The sequence below is a fragment of the Tachysurus vachellii genome, chromosome 22, assembly GCF_030014155.1.
Source record: "Tachysurus vachellii isolate PV-2020 chromosome 22, HZAU_Pvac_v1, whole genome shotgun sequence".
Taxonomy (NCBI): domain Eukaryota; kingdom Metazoa; phylum Chordata; class Actinopteri; order Siluriformes; family Bagridae; genus Tachysurus; species Tachysurus vachellii.
Window position 1 is genome coordinate 16,184,140 of NC_083481.1, and position 14,334 is coordinate 16,198,473.

General features: G+C 41.2%; 2 protein-coding genes across 7 annotated transcripts in view; one reads left to right on the forward strand and one right to left on the reverse strand.

Annotated features, from left to right (window-relative positions):
• The first annotated feature begins 5,839 nt into the window (after positions 1–5,839).
• On the forward strand, positions 5,840–7,711 carry rhol (rhodopsin, like). The gene has a single exon (XM_060858135.1). It carries the CDS (start codon positions 5,904–5,906, stop codon positions 6,924–6,926), a length of 1,023 nt encoding a protein of 340 aa, XP_060714118.1. The 5' UTR covers positions 5,840–5,903; the 3' UTR covers positions 6,927–7,711.
• Positions 7,712–11,551: 3,840 nt separating this feature from the next.
• Positions 11,552–14,334, reverse strand: part of magi1b (membrane associated guanylate kinase, WW and PDZ domain containing 1b) — a 124,836-nt gene continuing 122,053 nt past the window's right edge. For 5 of the 6 annotated variants that reach the window (XM_060857599.1, XM_060857602.1, XM_060857600.1 and 2 more), the window contains one exon: positions 11,552–13,560. In XM_060857599.1, coding sequence (XP_060713582.1) covers positions 12,173–13,560 — 1,388 coding nt within the window. In that variant the 3' untranslated portion in view covers positions 11,552–12,172. The remainder of the gene's footprint in view (positions 13,561–14,334) is intronic. The other variant, XM_060857604.1, reaches the window with a different exon arrangement.

Below are 14,334 nucleotides of genomic sequence, written 5' to 3' on the forward strand. Positions count from 1 at the left end.
AGTGTACGTCAGCGCTATACTCCTCCCAAACAGAAGTACGTCACTCACAGGTGATCTTTCACCCAGGCGTCTCGTCGGGTCTTAAAACGCACTGCTGCCGCCAGCGAAAATGCAGCAAACAGTAAACGCTGTTTTTTATAGCATAAACGTCGTAACCAGTTTTTTCGTCTTCTTTTTTACTGCATCCTGAAAACCGCATACACCAAAGCGTGTTCCAGTTCAGTTACCCCGGAAATGAGGTCAAATCTATTTGCATTTTGGGCGGGAGTAGAAAGATCGGATCGATATCCGATTCGCCGAGACGCATTTATGTGGCCTAATGTAAATGGACCAGTTTTAACAAATCAGATCGGATCAGAGAAAACACATGAAGTGACCAGGTGTAAAAAGGCCCTGAGTTCAACCTGTTCTCGAGTGGATAATGATGAGGCACTTCGCATATCCTGTCTATATATATTTTTTTGTGAAAGCCGTTTACTTGCTCTGTCGTCTGTAACGGTTGTGTGGATTTACTGTGGCAGATGAGAACCGGTTCCATCACACACACAGAACATTCTAGAAAAATCCCACTCACTTTACAGCGAGTTTATATCTTTCTTGTGGAGATCCTGCATTATTGTTTTATTATTATTATTATTATTATTATTATTATTATTATTATTAGTAGTAGTAGTAGTAGTAGTATTATCAAACCTGAGATTTTGACCACTGAAAAGAGCAACAGCAGATCAAGCATAAAGCCACTGGCTCACGCACGCCCCCTTCAGTGAGACAGAGGTAATGACTGCCTTTACCTCGTGCTTTTTCCCTGCAGTCTTATGTCCGATCGACAGCACTAAATATGGCATAAACATTCTACAAACATTATATCGGTACCAGATATCCTTTTTAAGCATGGAAATATAAATACAGCTAAATGAAACACACGAGGATGATTACATTACATTACATTACATTACGAGTAATGATTACATTACTCATCTCTGTATCATTATCAACAGATAAAAAATAAAATAAATAGTACGTGTACTCGGGCTGAAACATGGTACTGATGTTTAGTTGAGCACGTCTGGGTCCTGACCCTAACCCTGGTCTGGATTAAAATGTCCTGTGAATATAACGGCCATGGTATTGAATTATTTCTGTACATTTTTCATCTAAAGGCTTCACCTGGTCCAACGGAATAAAAAGTGTAACTAAAGTGTGAATACGATCAAATTTCACACCGCTCCACAACAAAGAAAGAAGCTTTGACGTTTTGAGCCGTTGAGGATCGTTTGGTCCTGTGTGAAAACCAAGCTCAGTGAAGTCTAGTCAGAACGTGACAGTGCCGGATGATGCAACGCCGCACTGCTCTGAATCATTTGGCTGGATGTGGTGGGTTTTATTTTATTTGTTTTAAACCACATGTCAGAGTATGTGTGTAACTCGGGGCAGATGTGCGTATCTGCGTTCGCTGCTCCTACTGTCAAACTCTCAGGCCAGTAAAGTCTAGGGTGAAGGACTAACAATTCTCAAAGTGAAGGAAAAAACCCTGCAGCGGTATTTTTAAACGCGTGGCCGACGCCGGTCTTGATCACTTCCCGTTCCCCGTTGAGTAAAAACTGAACGTTGGTAGGAAAAAGTGCTTTCGGCCAATCGGATTTAATCCTATATATTTTTCTCAAGACCTTCAAATGAATCACTGGAGACAGGAATCTGATTAAATGGTATATTTGTATTTGTGTGCAGCTGTTTCTAAACATGTGGAAAAAGAAATATTAGCAGTGCTGGCCTTCTGTCTCGTATTCATTTCTGGAGTAAAGACATTTATGGACATCACGAGATTTAGAAAGTAGGTCAATGTTAGTGTGTGTTTGTTGTTGAGAAGCAATTTTATTGAAGGAATAAACAAACAGAGACGGTTGTGAATAGTTGATCAAAGATGGACAGAATATTCCAACACTATTGTTATTAATTCCAGGATTTCTAAGAGGCAGCTTCTAACATGGCAGCTAACACAGTGAATTAATATGCTGTGATTAACTAGTTAATACAGGATCAGTTTCAGACTGAATACAGATAAAGCCGACTTTGTTTACTCTAGGAGCATCGAGGAGCCGACGAGATAGTGTTAATTTCGTCACCTATTTTTAATTTAGTCTTAGTCTTGTGCCAAATGTCCTTGTTAGTTTTAGCCATATTTAGTCATTCACATATCTTTTTTTGTTAGTCAGGTTTTAGTCGACTAAAAGTCTCGTCATTTTAGTCTAGTTTTTCAAGCGGCGGTTGAAGACCTACATACTCAGGAAACACTTCAACTAGCACTTCTTTCATTATCTTTTGCATTTAAAAAAAAAAACAAAAAAACACACCTTTGACACTTTCATTGTAACTTTGAACAAATGTTTTAAACTCATGGTATCTTAAGTATGTAACTTAGTGAGCCAGCATTAATGTATTCAATGTTAGAGATTTAAGCACTTATGTACGTCGCTCTGGATAACGGCGTCTGCCAAATGCTGTAAATGTAAATGTAAATGTAGTTTTAGTCAAAAGAAAACTCAAGGTATCTTAGTCAAGTTTTAGTCGATTAAAAGTCTTTTAATTTTAGTCTAGTTTTAGTCAAAAAATTGGAGTCTTTTTTTAAAATAACACATTATTACTGAGATCATTACTGATAAACATTTCAGTAAAAAAAGTGGTTCACATATGTTTCACTCGAACTTGACCGCACATCACATTTTTTACTTTATTGATGCTGCTTTTAATCGTAATGCAAAGACCGGTCATCGGGACATAAGCTGTCATGTACAATAAAAGAGCCTGCGCAGGGATAGGAAATATAATTTAACACAAAAAGCCTGACTAGACCAGGGTGGACTTGCGCTCGGACAAATTGTCCAATTTGTATAAAAATATCTGAATATTTTTAAGGCGTAACAGCTGATGAAAAAGCAGAGACAATTGTAGACGAAAATGAAGAGAGATTTTATCTTAGTTTTTATTTTATACATAACATTTTCGTCTCATCTTTTTTCGTCAACATTAATGCATGTTAATTTAGTCTTAGTCAGCGTTTTTGGACAGCGGTGCAGTCTTGTCATCGTCTCGTCTTAGTCATGAAAAAAAAGGTTGTTGACGAACATATTTCGTCTCGTCTCGTCTGACAAAATGAACACTACGACGAGGGATACTTTACGTTTAGCAAGCGTCGTCATTTTCTTTTTTAGACGTGTTTAACCGTCTGTGTGTCCTAGCAGGACAGTTATGGTATGAAACGATGATCTGTAATATGTGCAGGCTGATTAATTCTCCTACTAAAACCTTTTACCTTAAATCAGCTGACGTGAGTAATGCAGCAGGATTCGGACACTTGGGGGAAGTCGTGGCCTAATGGTTAGAGAGTCTGACTCCTAACCCTAAGGTTGTGGGTTCGAGTCTCGGGCCGGCAATACCACGACTGAGGTGCCCTTGAGCAAGGCACCGAACCCCCCAACTGCTCCCCGGGCGCCGCAGCATAAATGGCTGCCCACTGCTCTGGGTGTGTGTTCACGGTGTGTGTGTGTTCACGGCTGTGTGTGTGCACTTTGGATGGGTTAATCTGAGGAAACTAAAGCGTGTTCCTCTTTCAGGCTGTGAGCGAGACATTGTATCCGTGGCCCTGTAATGTGTACAATCTCCACACTGTATTCCATTTTATTTAAAATTCTCTGGGAGCAGACGTACACAAGCCCTGATTGCAATAACGCTACACATAAACAACAGCGAATGTTTGACTCAGATTGAGAAAAAGTTAATTCGATTCAAAAGTTGGAGGATTTGGTCTTTCCCTGACACACACACAAACACATACCAAACTAAACCCAGGCTCAAGTCAGAATAAAAGAAATCCCTAGAACATTAACGTAAACCCCGGGAGAAGATTTGGTCCTGATCCAGCGGCTCAGAAGATAGCCGCGTCGACTAATTGACTCCAACTGCCAAGCTCTTCTATCTCTTAGAACACGAAGTGCTTCATCAAACCGCATACAGTATAACAGACCGTATTTCACTCCAGCACTTATGTTTGAAAATCTTAGCTCAGTCTCTCTAGAACGAGAGCAACGCAAGAGCTCTCACAGTGCTATCAATCCTGGTATCTTCAGTGAGAAGACCACTTCAAAAGTTCAGTAACCGAGTTCCCAGATTAGCCCATAAATCTACCTCAGCGCAAAGAGAAGGAGAGCGAGGACAGAGAAGAACAGAATCGCGTTCCGTCTATAACTCGGGTTTCTTTTTCTAGATCAGTTTAGTGAGAACTTTAGCATGTAAAAAATTCGATGTCAAAATGATCCCCAAGAGTTGATTCGAGTCATTACATGTTCACATGTAGTGAAGTAGTCCGAGAGCTGAAAAACGTGAGGCTTTGCACTTACACCTTGAGTGTTTGCACTTACACGGGTGAAATGTTAACCCAACAGTTCAGGTGCTTGGCTTAATCCACAAGATGAGAGAATATTTTTGAAATAAAACAAAATATGTGCACACCAGGGGGGCACGGTGGCTTAGTGGTTAGCACGTTCGCCTCACACCTCCAGGGTTGTGGGTTCGATTCCCGCCTCCGTGTTGTGTGTGTGGAGTTTGCATGTTCTCCCCGTGCCTCGGGGGTTTCCTCCGGGTACTCCGGTTTCCTCCCCCAGTCCAAAGACATGCATGGTAGGTTGATTGGCATCTCTGGAAAATTGTCCGTAGTGTGTGATTGTGTGAGTGAATGAGAGTGTGTGTGCCCTGCGATGGGTTGGCACTCCGTCCAGGGTGTATCCTGCCTTGATGCCCCGATGACGCCTGAGATAGGCACAGGCTCCCCGTGACCGAGGTAGTTCGGATAAGCGGTAGAAGATGAATGAATGAATGAATGAATGAATGAATGAATGAATGAATGTGCACACCAACTTTGTGGTTGTGACCCATCTATATATCCATCCATCCATCCATCCATCCATCCATTATCTATCGATCCAGTGATCAGTCTAGCATTCTATTTATCTAAAATGTTTAACTGGGAATTTTCCTTTTAAACTGTTGAAGTTTACGGTGTTTAAAATCCTGTTGTTCTTGTTCATATGTAACTGTTTTGTTTTCTTTCTAAAACGATTGGCCTAATTCTGATAAAAGATACAGGATCACAATGTTCTAGCAGAGCAGGACGCTGTAACGCAGTGTGCTAACAGCAGAGGGCTCTTTTCAACTGCTTTGCCTCTCCACACATCTCTCAACCCTCAGCCTGAGCGAACCCTATGATTCCTGTGGCTGCTGCTTTCTCGAGCGTCTGATCAATAGATACTCCAGAGGCTATATTTATCAGCACACCACTTCTCAGACACAAATATTTGACAGTCATCGATTGTGCATAAACAGCTCTAAAGTTTGGAGACATAAATGGGGTTTGTGTGCGAGTTTTGATGCGACTGTTTTGTCTGGAGATGGTTTTCAATACCAGTGTGTGGGAAGAAAAAAGACAAAACACGAGACTGATGTCTGTTTTTATTTATTTATTTTGTTTGTTCGCCTGGCCAGCGAACCCATGTGGTATTAAAAACACCACGAGACGCAATGATGAGACAATGCTCATAACAATGTCGGGTTGAACTTAAGCTCCTGAAAGAAATTGGTTGTTGTCTAAAATTTGTGCACCTGTACAACAACACAAACATGAACTGGTGGTACATGTATAGCCTCTTACCCTAATAGGAATAGACGGTTTATAACCCATGTGACTTACAGGCTGTTGAGCATGCACAAGCTCAGTAGTGGATTAGCATTAACGTAGCCAGAATCATATTCTGATGAACAAACACATTTGCTAATCTGTCCTGTAGCAAGTGTGTCTATAGTCTCTGCTTCCTCACTACAAAGAGGCTACACAGGACTAATCGCCGATCATGAACAGCACAGAGGGCCCCGATTTCTACATCCCAATGTCCAACGCTACTGGACTAGTCAGGAGCCCTCACGAGTATCCACAGTACTACCTGGCAGAACCATGGGTCTTCTCCTTCCTCACCATCTACATGTTTTTCCTCATCCTTGTGGGTATTCCTGTCAATTTGTTCACACTCTGCGTCACGGTCCTGCACAAGAATCTGCGCACGCCGATCTACTACATGGTGGTGAACATGACAATGGCTGACCTGATTGTAATCGTGGTCAGCTTTCCTTTCACCATGCACGCAGCAATGCACGGCTATTTCGTCCGTGGAATGGTGGGATGCAACTTCGAAGGCTTCTTCACAGTCCATGGTATCCAGATCTCATTGTGGTCCTTGGTGGTCCTGTCCGTGGAGAGGTTCATGGTGTCCTGTAGACCTGGGATCGACATTCGTTTCCGGCGCAGGTTTATCGTTAAGGGAATAGGCTTCAGCTGGCTTATGGCTTTCAGCTGTTCTTTGCCTCCTCTCTTTGAGTGGTCGCGATACATCCCTGAGGGATTGCAGTGCTCGTGCGGCGTTGATTACTACACTCTAAAGCCTGATATCTACAACGAGTCCTTCATCAACTACATGTTCACCGTGCACTTCATCATCCCGTTGACCGTCATCTCGCTGTGCTTCGGCCGACTGCTTTGCATGGTTAATAACGATGCTATTTCTAAAAACGAGCAAGATGCCAGCTGCTTGACGGTCCTCTTGATTCTAGGGTTCTTTATCTGCTGGCTGCCGTATGCTAGTTTTGGCTGGCACATCTTCTCAAACCAAGGCAGTGCCTTCAGTCCTATCGCCATGACTCTGACCTCGTTCTTCGCCAAGAGTTCCGTGTTGTTTATTCCCCTCATTTGCATTTGCATGGACAAGCAGCTCCGTCAATGCATGGTCATCACGCTGTGCCTAGGGAAGAACCCTTTTGAGGGCAAGGTTGGAGACTCTAAGACCTCAGAGTCCTCGTCCGGCTCTGCGGCTCCTGCATGAGCATTTCAAGATTACAAAGATTTTACAGATCTAAAGATTTTAACGATTTAAAGTCCACTTTAATTCCACACAGGTGCAGATGCCTAAAACTTTCGTTGGATATCAATCGACTTTTATGTTCTTTTATGTATATCAGCAGTTCTTATCCTTTTCCGGGCCCAAGTTAAAGAAAAGAATGACTTAACCACCCTTCCCACATGTAGAATGTTAGATGGATAAAGTTTAATATAATACAACAAGAGTTTTGGATTACTCACTAAGTGGAAAGGCTCGGCTTGGATGGAGGATCTGAGGCGGTCCAGTCGTGGCTGAGTAAGGCTGAAGAAAAGGCATTACACTATTTTCAACCATAACTCCAGCTCTGTACTTGTTCTTGACTTGGTCCTGCTACGATGTCTATAAATCCATAAAATTGCTAAGATTATGTGATGTCTTGCAAGCAGCTGTTAACTCATTCAAACTACAAGTTTTCCTGTGACCTGGCCCCCAGTTTCCGAAACTCTGATCTATCTGTTGGTTGTATCTCAAAGGACAAATTTGTTAAAATGAAAATACTTGTTACTTGTCACATTACAGAGAGGTTGTATTATTATTATTATTATTATTATGTGTGTTGTTGACATTGGAAAAGTCAATCTATACTATTATTGTCTTGACCCCTTGAGTCCATAATCGTTTATAATCCGTCTCCAAGGCCATCTTGCATAAGGACATGATGCTAATCCGGACTAACAGATCAGTCTGAATGAACCTGAGACAAGAAGTTCAAAATAAATGACAAGCTCTTTGAAAGGATTTTGAATAAATGCGAAATATTTTAAGATATTTTTAGCCAAGTTATTTTTTAAGCTACAGTTTCTCTAGCAAGCTTCACGTTTCTCTTCTAACTAGTAAACTGCTTACAATTACTATGTCATAATAATATTTATACATTATTTTGTGGGATATTTTACAGTTTGTAACATGCTGCTTGTTCATGTTCACTGCTAGCAATAGTTTATGCTTAGCATTAGAAAAATAAACTAGATAAATAAGCAATAGTTTATTTATCTACAACATTCCAGCTATATCTTCTTTGGGAACTATTTGTCATCGGCCATACTCGAATTAAAGTATATGTTAATTTCTTGTTTATAAAAGCAGATTCAAACCAACACTCAAGCGTTTATATAGAATATCAGCTAACATAACATGCTAACATTCACTATAATACCAACTGATTATATACTGTACCACAGCTGGCGAGCTCATGATTCTGATTGGTCAGAAAGTGTTCTGGCTATGACTAATACAATATCTTTGTGTTGATGCACTCGTTCTAATAGGTTACCGTTTCTATAGTAACAGCCCCTTCATAGGGACTCTGATTGACTCTGGCTAATAATAAACCGACTGTAATAATATACAATTTTTTTTTTTTTTTAAATCTATGAAATATAAAATATATCCTAATCTTAAAGTTTCTATAAACAGTTTAACATTTGAATGAAGTGTAAATATTCAGCATAAACATGTACGGAAGTAAAAACAGGTACATATTCATGGGCACGGTTGACGTGGCAAAGCTCTCTGCTCAGTTGCTATCGTTTTTAACAATCTGCCTCTCAAGGTCAACATTCATTTTGATAATAATGAACAGGACAAAACTCGGGTCAAGGAATTTAAGAAAAAAGGCTGCCGATTTCTTTCTTTTATTTATTTATTTTGTCATGGAAACGGGCCAGATGATGCTGTGGTTGCCACAGCAACCCTAATGCCTCCCTGATTTTTTTTTTTTTATCTCCCACAGATATTTTTGTTACTGTGCCAAAGACTCCATTTGCTCCAGACACGAGATTTTAAATTTCTTTGAAAAGAGAGAAGGGCTTCAGCTTGTGTTGAGCTTGTGACGGATTTGTCTTTTTGCTCAGCTCAAGACGAGTGAAGCGATATGGAAATACAAGGCTTCGAATTCAAATCACTTCAGTAACACTGAAATCTGGATTTCAACAAAAATGTGAACTATGCCAGTGTATAATTATATTCAGCCATGAACATGGTTCAGTTATTAAGTGGTAAAAATAATGACCAATTTTTTATATTATCTGTACGTGTAAATGAGAGATATGAAGCATCTTGTGATGTAAATGTCTGTTTTTTATCACGCTCACATCCAATAACTTGAACTTTTTGTATATCCATTTTCAGCTCTGAATGAATTTTCATTTTCAGCTCTCAGGATGAAGATGTCAGACTTCATCATGCTTAATTATTCTTGTTTGCCATTGCTAATCATTTGAACTCATCAATGGATCCTCTACCAGTTTTTACCATTTGTGTTGCCAGACTTCAAAACACGTATCTGTGACGGACGGACTGATTTTTTCCAGAAAGTGTAGCGGCAAGACTAAAAGCCTTCGCTTTACTCCCGCTTTTGTAAAAGTCCTCTGAAAGGCACTTTATTCAGCATAGATCATCCACTTGAGTGCTTCCTGAGCTGCTGTGTGTCGCCCTGACAGTCATGTAATAGTAATTCACAGTCAGAGCTGTTCCTAGGTGTCTGGCTGGATTTGGCAGGAAATCTGCACATACATAGACGTTAAACTTCAACACAGTTGAAGCCTTTGGGCTTGAAATGAGCAACAAAGGAATTAAAGACGAGAGTCTGGACTCATCAGTAACACGACAGGTGATCGAGGTTTGATGATGTTTTACCTTTCTTTCCCTGCTGAACAGATGACACTATTTATTTGTTCCCTTATTTGGATGGAATCTAGCGAATTATATCGTAACAAGGTTAATACGTAACGGGGAATTTGCATAATGAACCAGTTGCAAAGTGGTTTAGATAATAAAGATAATCACAGAGCAGTGGACAAGTACTGTAGTATTTGTATTTCTTTTTACCAGCATCCTATGGGCAGGATCTAGTTGTGGATTAAAACTGGTAAAGTAACAACACAGGCCTTAAGAATTACAAATTTTTTTCATATAATACATACAAAACACACATCACCAGACCTAGAAAAGAACAAAATACTAACTTCTGTTTATTCGTTTCAATCCTAGTGGAAGTCTAAGGGGCGGTTGTCAATAATTCTGCTACAAAAAAGACATTTTTTGTGGAACAGTAACTTCTGAATTGTGTTAATAATGTAGCCGTGTGTGTGTCCAATTCATCCGAATTCAGAGGAAGGAACTTGTGGTTTTGTTACCAATCATTATTATTCTAGGTTACAGTATACACATGCCATAAAACAGATGCTACACGTCAGAACTATTTGTATAGGATCATTCCATCTTTGGGCAAATGGTAATGTTGGGGAAAACTACACAAGGAGGTCGGTACGACTTTCTGGTGAGGTTCTCGGGTCGATCCCATCCTCAGACCTTTATTTTTCAAGCTTTGAAACTCTTAGCCGCAAAGACATGTATGTTTAATTAGTTTCATGAAATTCAGCAGCTGCCGTTAGACTTCCATTATAATTCATTTGTAAGTAAACATACTCTTATTTTTTTTTTCCCTTCTTGTCTGCAGACACCACCCACAGACTACCGACAGACCCAAATACAAATACGCTATTTAGAACGAACAATCTTTTCTAAACAAAAACAAATATGCAGATAAGAGGCACACTGTTGGTTTTTTTTTTTAAATTAGGGCATCTGTTGACTAAAGACGTGAAGCGAATCACGATGGATGTGATCCTGTGGGATGCAGGAAATAAGATGTGCGAGTGGGAGATTTTAACGTTCATGTGGGCATGCGGTCAAATCTATCAGGAAATTCAACCAATTAAATTTGTTAGAATATATTACAGGCTCCCCGTGACCCGAGGTAGTTCGGATAAGCGGTAGAAGATGAATGAATGAATGAATGAATGAATATTACAGGTAGGTACAAACAGAAAGGCTAAAAGTCTCTCGAACAATCTCAAAATTCTTTTTTTCGAATTACATCATTTTGCATTCAGGCATGAAGATATCCTTCTGTTTTCTTCCCGTCTTTGAAATAATCACATCACACAAGCACTGAAACGTGGCTGAACAACAAGCGAGACGTTGCAGGTAGATCGGAATGGTTCCTGAATAATAATCCGCAACCCGCTAACTTCCTTTTTTCTGCTGCTACACGAATCAGAATTATGCGACGTTGAATCTCGATTAAGAATCGGTATCGACTTCGTAACGATAAGCGGAAGTTATTTACCGCGTTGTGCCTGGATTTTCACCACGTTTCGCTCAAATAACAAAAACAAATACAGACAGAATACACATATCGGTGTGAATAACAATGGAGACACTTTCACAGGATTATGAAAGCTACCTCTGATGCCCTGTACTCCATTTGTCCTTTTCAGTCTTTGTCTTGTTAGGCTTTCCTTATCAGAAAACAAAATGTACTGTGCTATTCAGCAGATAACCCTGTAGAACGAGAGGTACCTCACTGGATTTGTAAAAGACGGCTATACCGCGGCTGGATAATTCCATCGTTCCTTTCCTTATCGTCTGTGAAGTATGGTGGAGATATCCTGCAGTATCTTCCAGGCACTTGGCGCTTCCCCTTGTTTCCGTCTTAGAAGAATGCTCTGCTAGCATTTTAACCTGCTGTACAGCCTTCAAATCCATAAAATAAAGACAAAAGGTGAAGATTGTGTATATATTTTATTCTCACATTATCATCATATTTTAACTTCATGTTCCCTTCATTCTCGTAAAATGATCACCTCTGAATGTACACGTACTGCAAACTGTCAAAAATATACAAATGAATGCAGACTTGTGCTATACTCTGGTCAAATGTTTAAAAATCATTGGCACCGAGGGAGAAAAAGAATGAAATAAAGAAGACAGACACTGAGAAGTGTAAAGACATGCACAGCATACATGTGAGCACCCAGTGAGGAGAGGTGCTCGGTGCATGGGTGTGGTCTCTGAAACCGAAAAATACTATCAACAGACAGTAGTTCAAAAGACTGTCCTTTATAAAATAAAAACCATCAAGAATGGTACTATTAGGCACATAATCGTTTTCTTTATACGTAGTCATCGATCTCTGATAGATGTTTGTGAAATTGTATGAAAAGAAAAGGAAAAAAAAAACAAAAAAAAAACAACCAACAATTCCTGGAACGTACAGCAAAAACCATTCTTCCGCTGTTTGTTACAAGTTGTCAAGTAATCTTTCTAGGAAAACACAGGAATGTCAAATTCATAGCATAGTATACAGGGTCCTCAGAGGAGGGCTTGTATGGAGCGACAGTCTGTCAGATGCTGAGATCTTTGGAGTTCTCTTTGTAGGCCTTCCTCCTGGGCTCGGGAAGTGCGTTGTTGGCTTTGCCATAATTGGACTTGAGTTTGCTGTAGTAATTTTTTACACTGCTTTCCTTATCTTCTTCCTCCGAGTCGACCGCGTTTCGGGAACCCCTTGAAGGAAGTATGTCAAGGCTCCTGGCTCGGTAGGAGGTCGCTTCTGGAGAATCCGATCGAGATAACCGAATCTTTCTCTCGGGAGAGCGACCCCTGAGCAACGAACTGTACTTCTGGAAAGCCGAATCGGAATCAGGGGTTCTGACGCGGGGAAGGCTCTGTTCCTGGTAGGTTCTCCGGGGCAGGCTGTCCCCATTGTTTGTCCTCTCTATGGTCGAAAAGCGGTCTATTGGCTCTTGGGGAAAAGGATTTCTTTGGGCCAAACCGTCATAGGACTCTCGATTCACACGGTCATATGGCAGTCTACGTAGTGTGTCGTCATTGTTAAGAGGTCCATAAGACTGCCGGGGTAGTGTGTCGTCACGGTTCCAACGATCATAGTACTGGGGGAGGCTATTACCATTTACAAACTGCCGGGGGAGGGTGCTATTACTGTTTAGACGACTGTAGGACTTTCCTGGGTATGTCAGGCCGTTGCCACGCTCTAAACCATCATATGTCATCCGTGGCAAGAGGCTGTCGCGGTTTAGCCGATCCGTCGCAGGCAACTCGTCCAGGACACTGTCCAAGTGAGAAGAAGGCTCAGGAGATGGAGGCTCCTTCAAGACCACATCCTCATCCAACGCTGGTTTGCCATTGCGTGGCTTGTTTGAAAGAGGGTTGGACTGCCGGCGCGGGGATTGGTGTCTGGAGCGATATGGTGATCTGTGACGGTGAGGGGACCTATTGCGGTGCCCTGACCGATGTGGTGAACGGTGCCTTTGTGGAGAGGAATGGCGCTGAGGGCGTCTTTCCGGCGATCGCCCGTGCCGACGTTCCTGTCGACTGTCTAGCGTGTTCTCGGCACTTCTTGCCCGGCGCCTCCTCTCTGGTGAATGGTGCCTCCGGTGGTGCTGATGGTTATACGAATCATCTTTGCTGTACCTCTTATCGCCTCTCTTTTTGTTATAAGCACTGCTGCTACTTTTCTTATTGTGGTGTCTGTCCCTGCCCCGTTTGTCTGGAGAGCGGTGTCTGTGGTTGCTATGGTGATGGTTGGAGCGGTGGCCGTGCTTGCGCTGACCTGACTCGTGTGTCCTCCTGTCCTCTTTCCGGGATGTATTATGAAGGTCTTGTGGAGAGCTGGAATCCAATGACATGCGGGGCTGACTGTCAGGAGGTGCCGTGTTCACTTCCGAAACAGTTTGAGCCCTGCTGACGGGGCCGTTGTTGTCGTTGTTGCCGTCTGGAACATACACAAGGAATTACGTGTAAAATAAAGCAAAAAAAATAAATAATACCTAGCCTAGTCCTTGCCTAGGGTTTACTTTGTTTTCACACAAATGCTTTCATTTAAAAAAAAAAAACAAACACTTTGTTAGGATGTCGTGAGTAAAACAGCACGCTAGATTTTAGTAATTGTTTTGCCAATTCTAGCACACTCGCCTTAACTTAGCATCTAATTTCCCTAGCGCTTGATGAGTTGAATCCTGCGCCTTTGAGTTCTCTGACACCCGAGCTCTAGAGCCATTAACACGGGAAAAAATAGCAGCAACATATCTAGTGGCATGACAAAGTAGTCATTAATCATGCTAGCAAAACCATATGAATCATTTTAGCAGGTAGTAATGGCTTGGGTCTAAAACTAATTCTGGGGAGGAGACAATGAATTATTAGTAACGGTAAGCCAGGATCCAGCGTCTTGTCTGATGAGTGCTGATGGTTCAGGCAAACTGTACATGGACTAAATGGTAAATGGTTTTACGAATATGGTACACCAACGATTTTGAGCCGCAACTGGAAAAATTTCAGTTTGAAATAAAATTTCTCCTGGCATTAAGGCACACCGGAGATGTTCATGCTTTTAACCTTTTCCGCTTAAAGAATGAGCAGGGTTTGGTCTGGAGCCGTACTGTTTGGTATTGTAACAATACACACACACAAAAAAACTTATAATCAATGGCATTAAAAGGGCTTACAAATCTTTATAAAGCCTGGTTTGACTTTGGTTTCTTGGGTA

What these genes read in the sequence shown, in the direction of transcription:
- rhol (XM_060858135.1), top strand. Translation starts at nt 5,904, where the DNA reads ATGAACAGCACAGAGGGCCCCGATTTCTACATCCCAATGTCCAACGCT.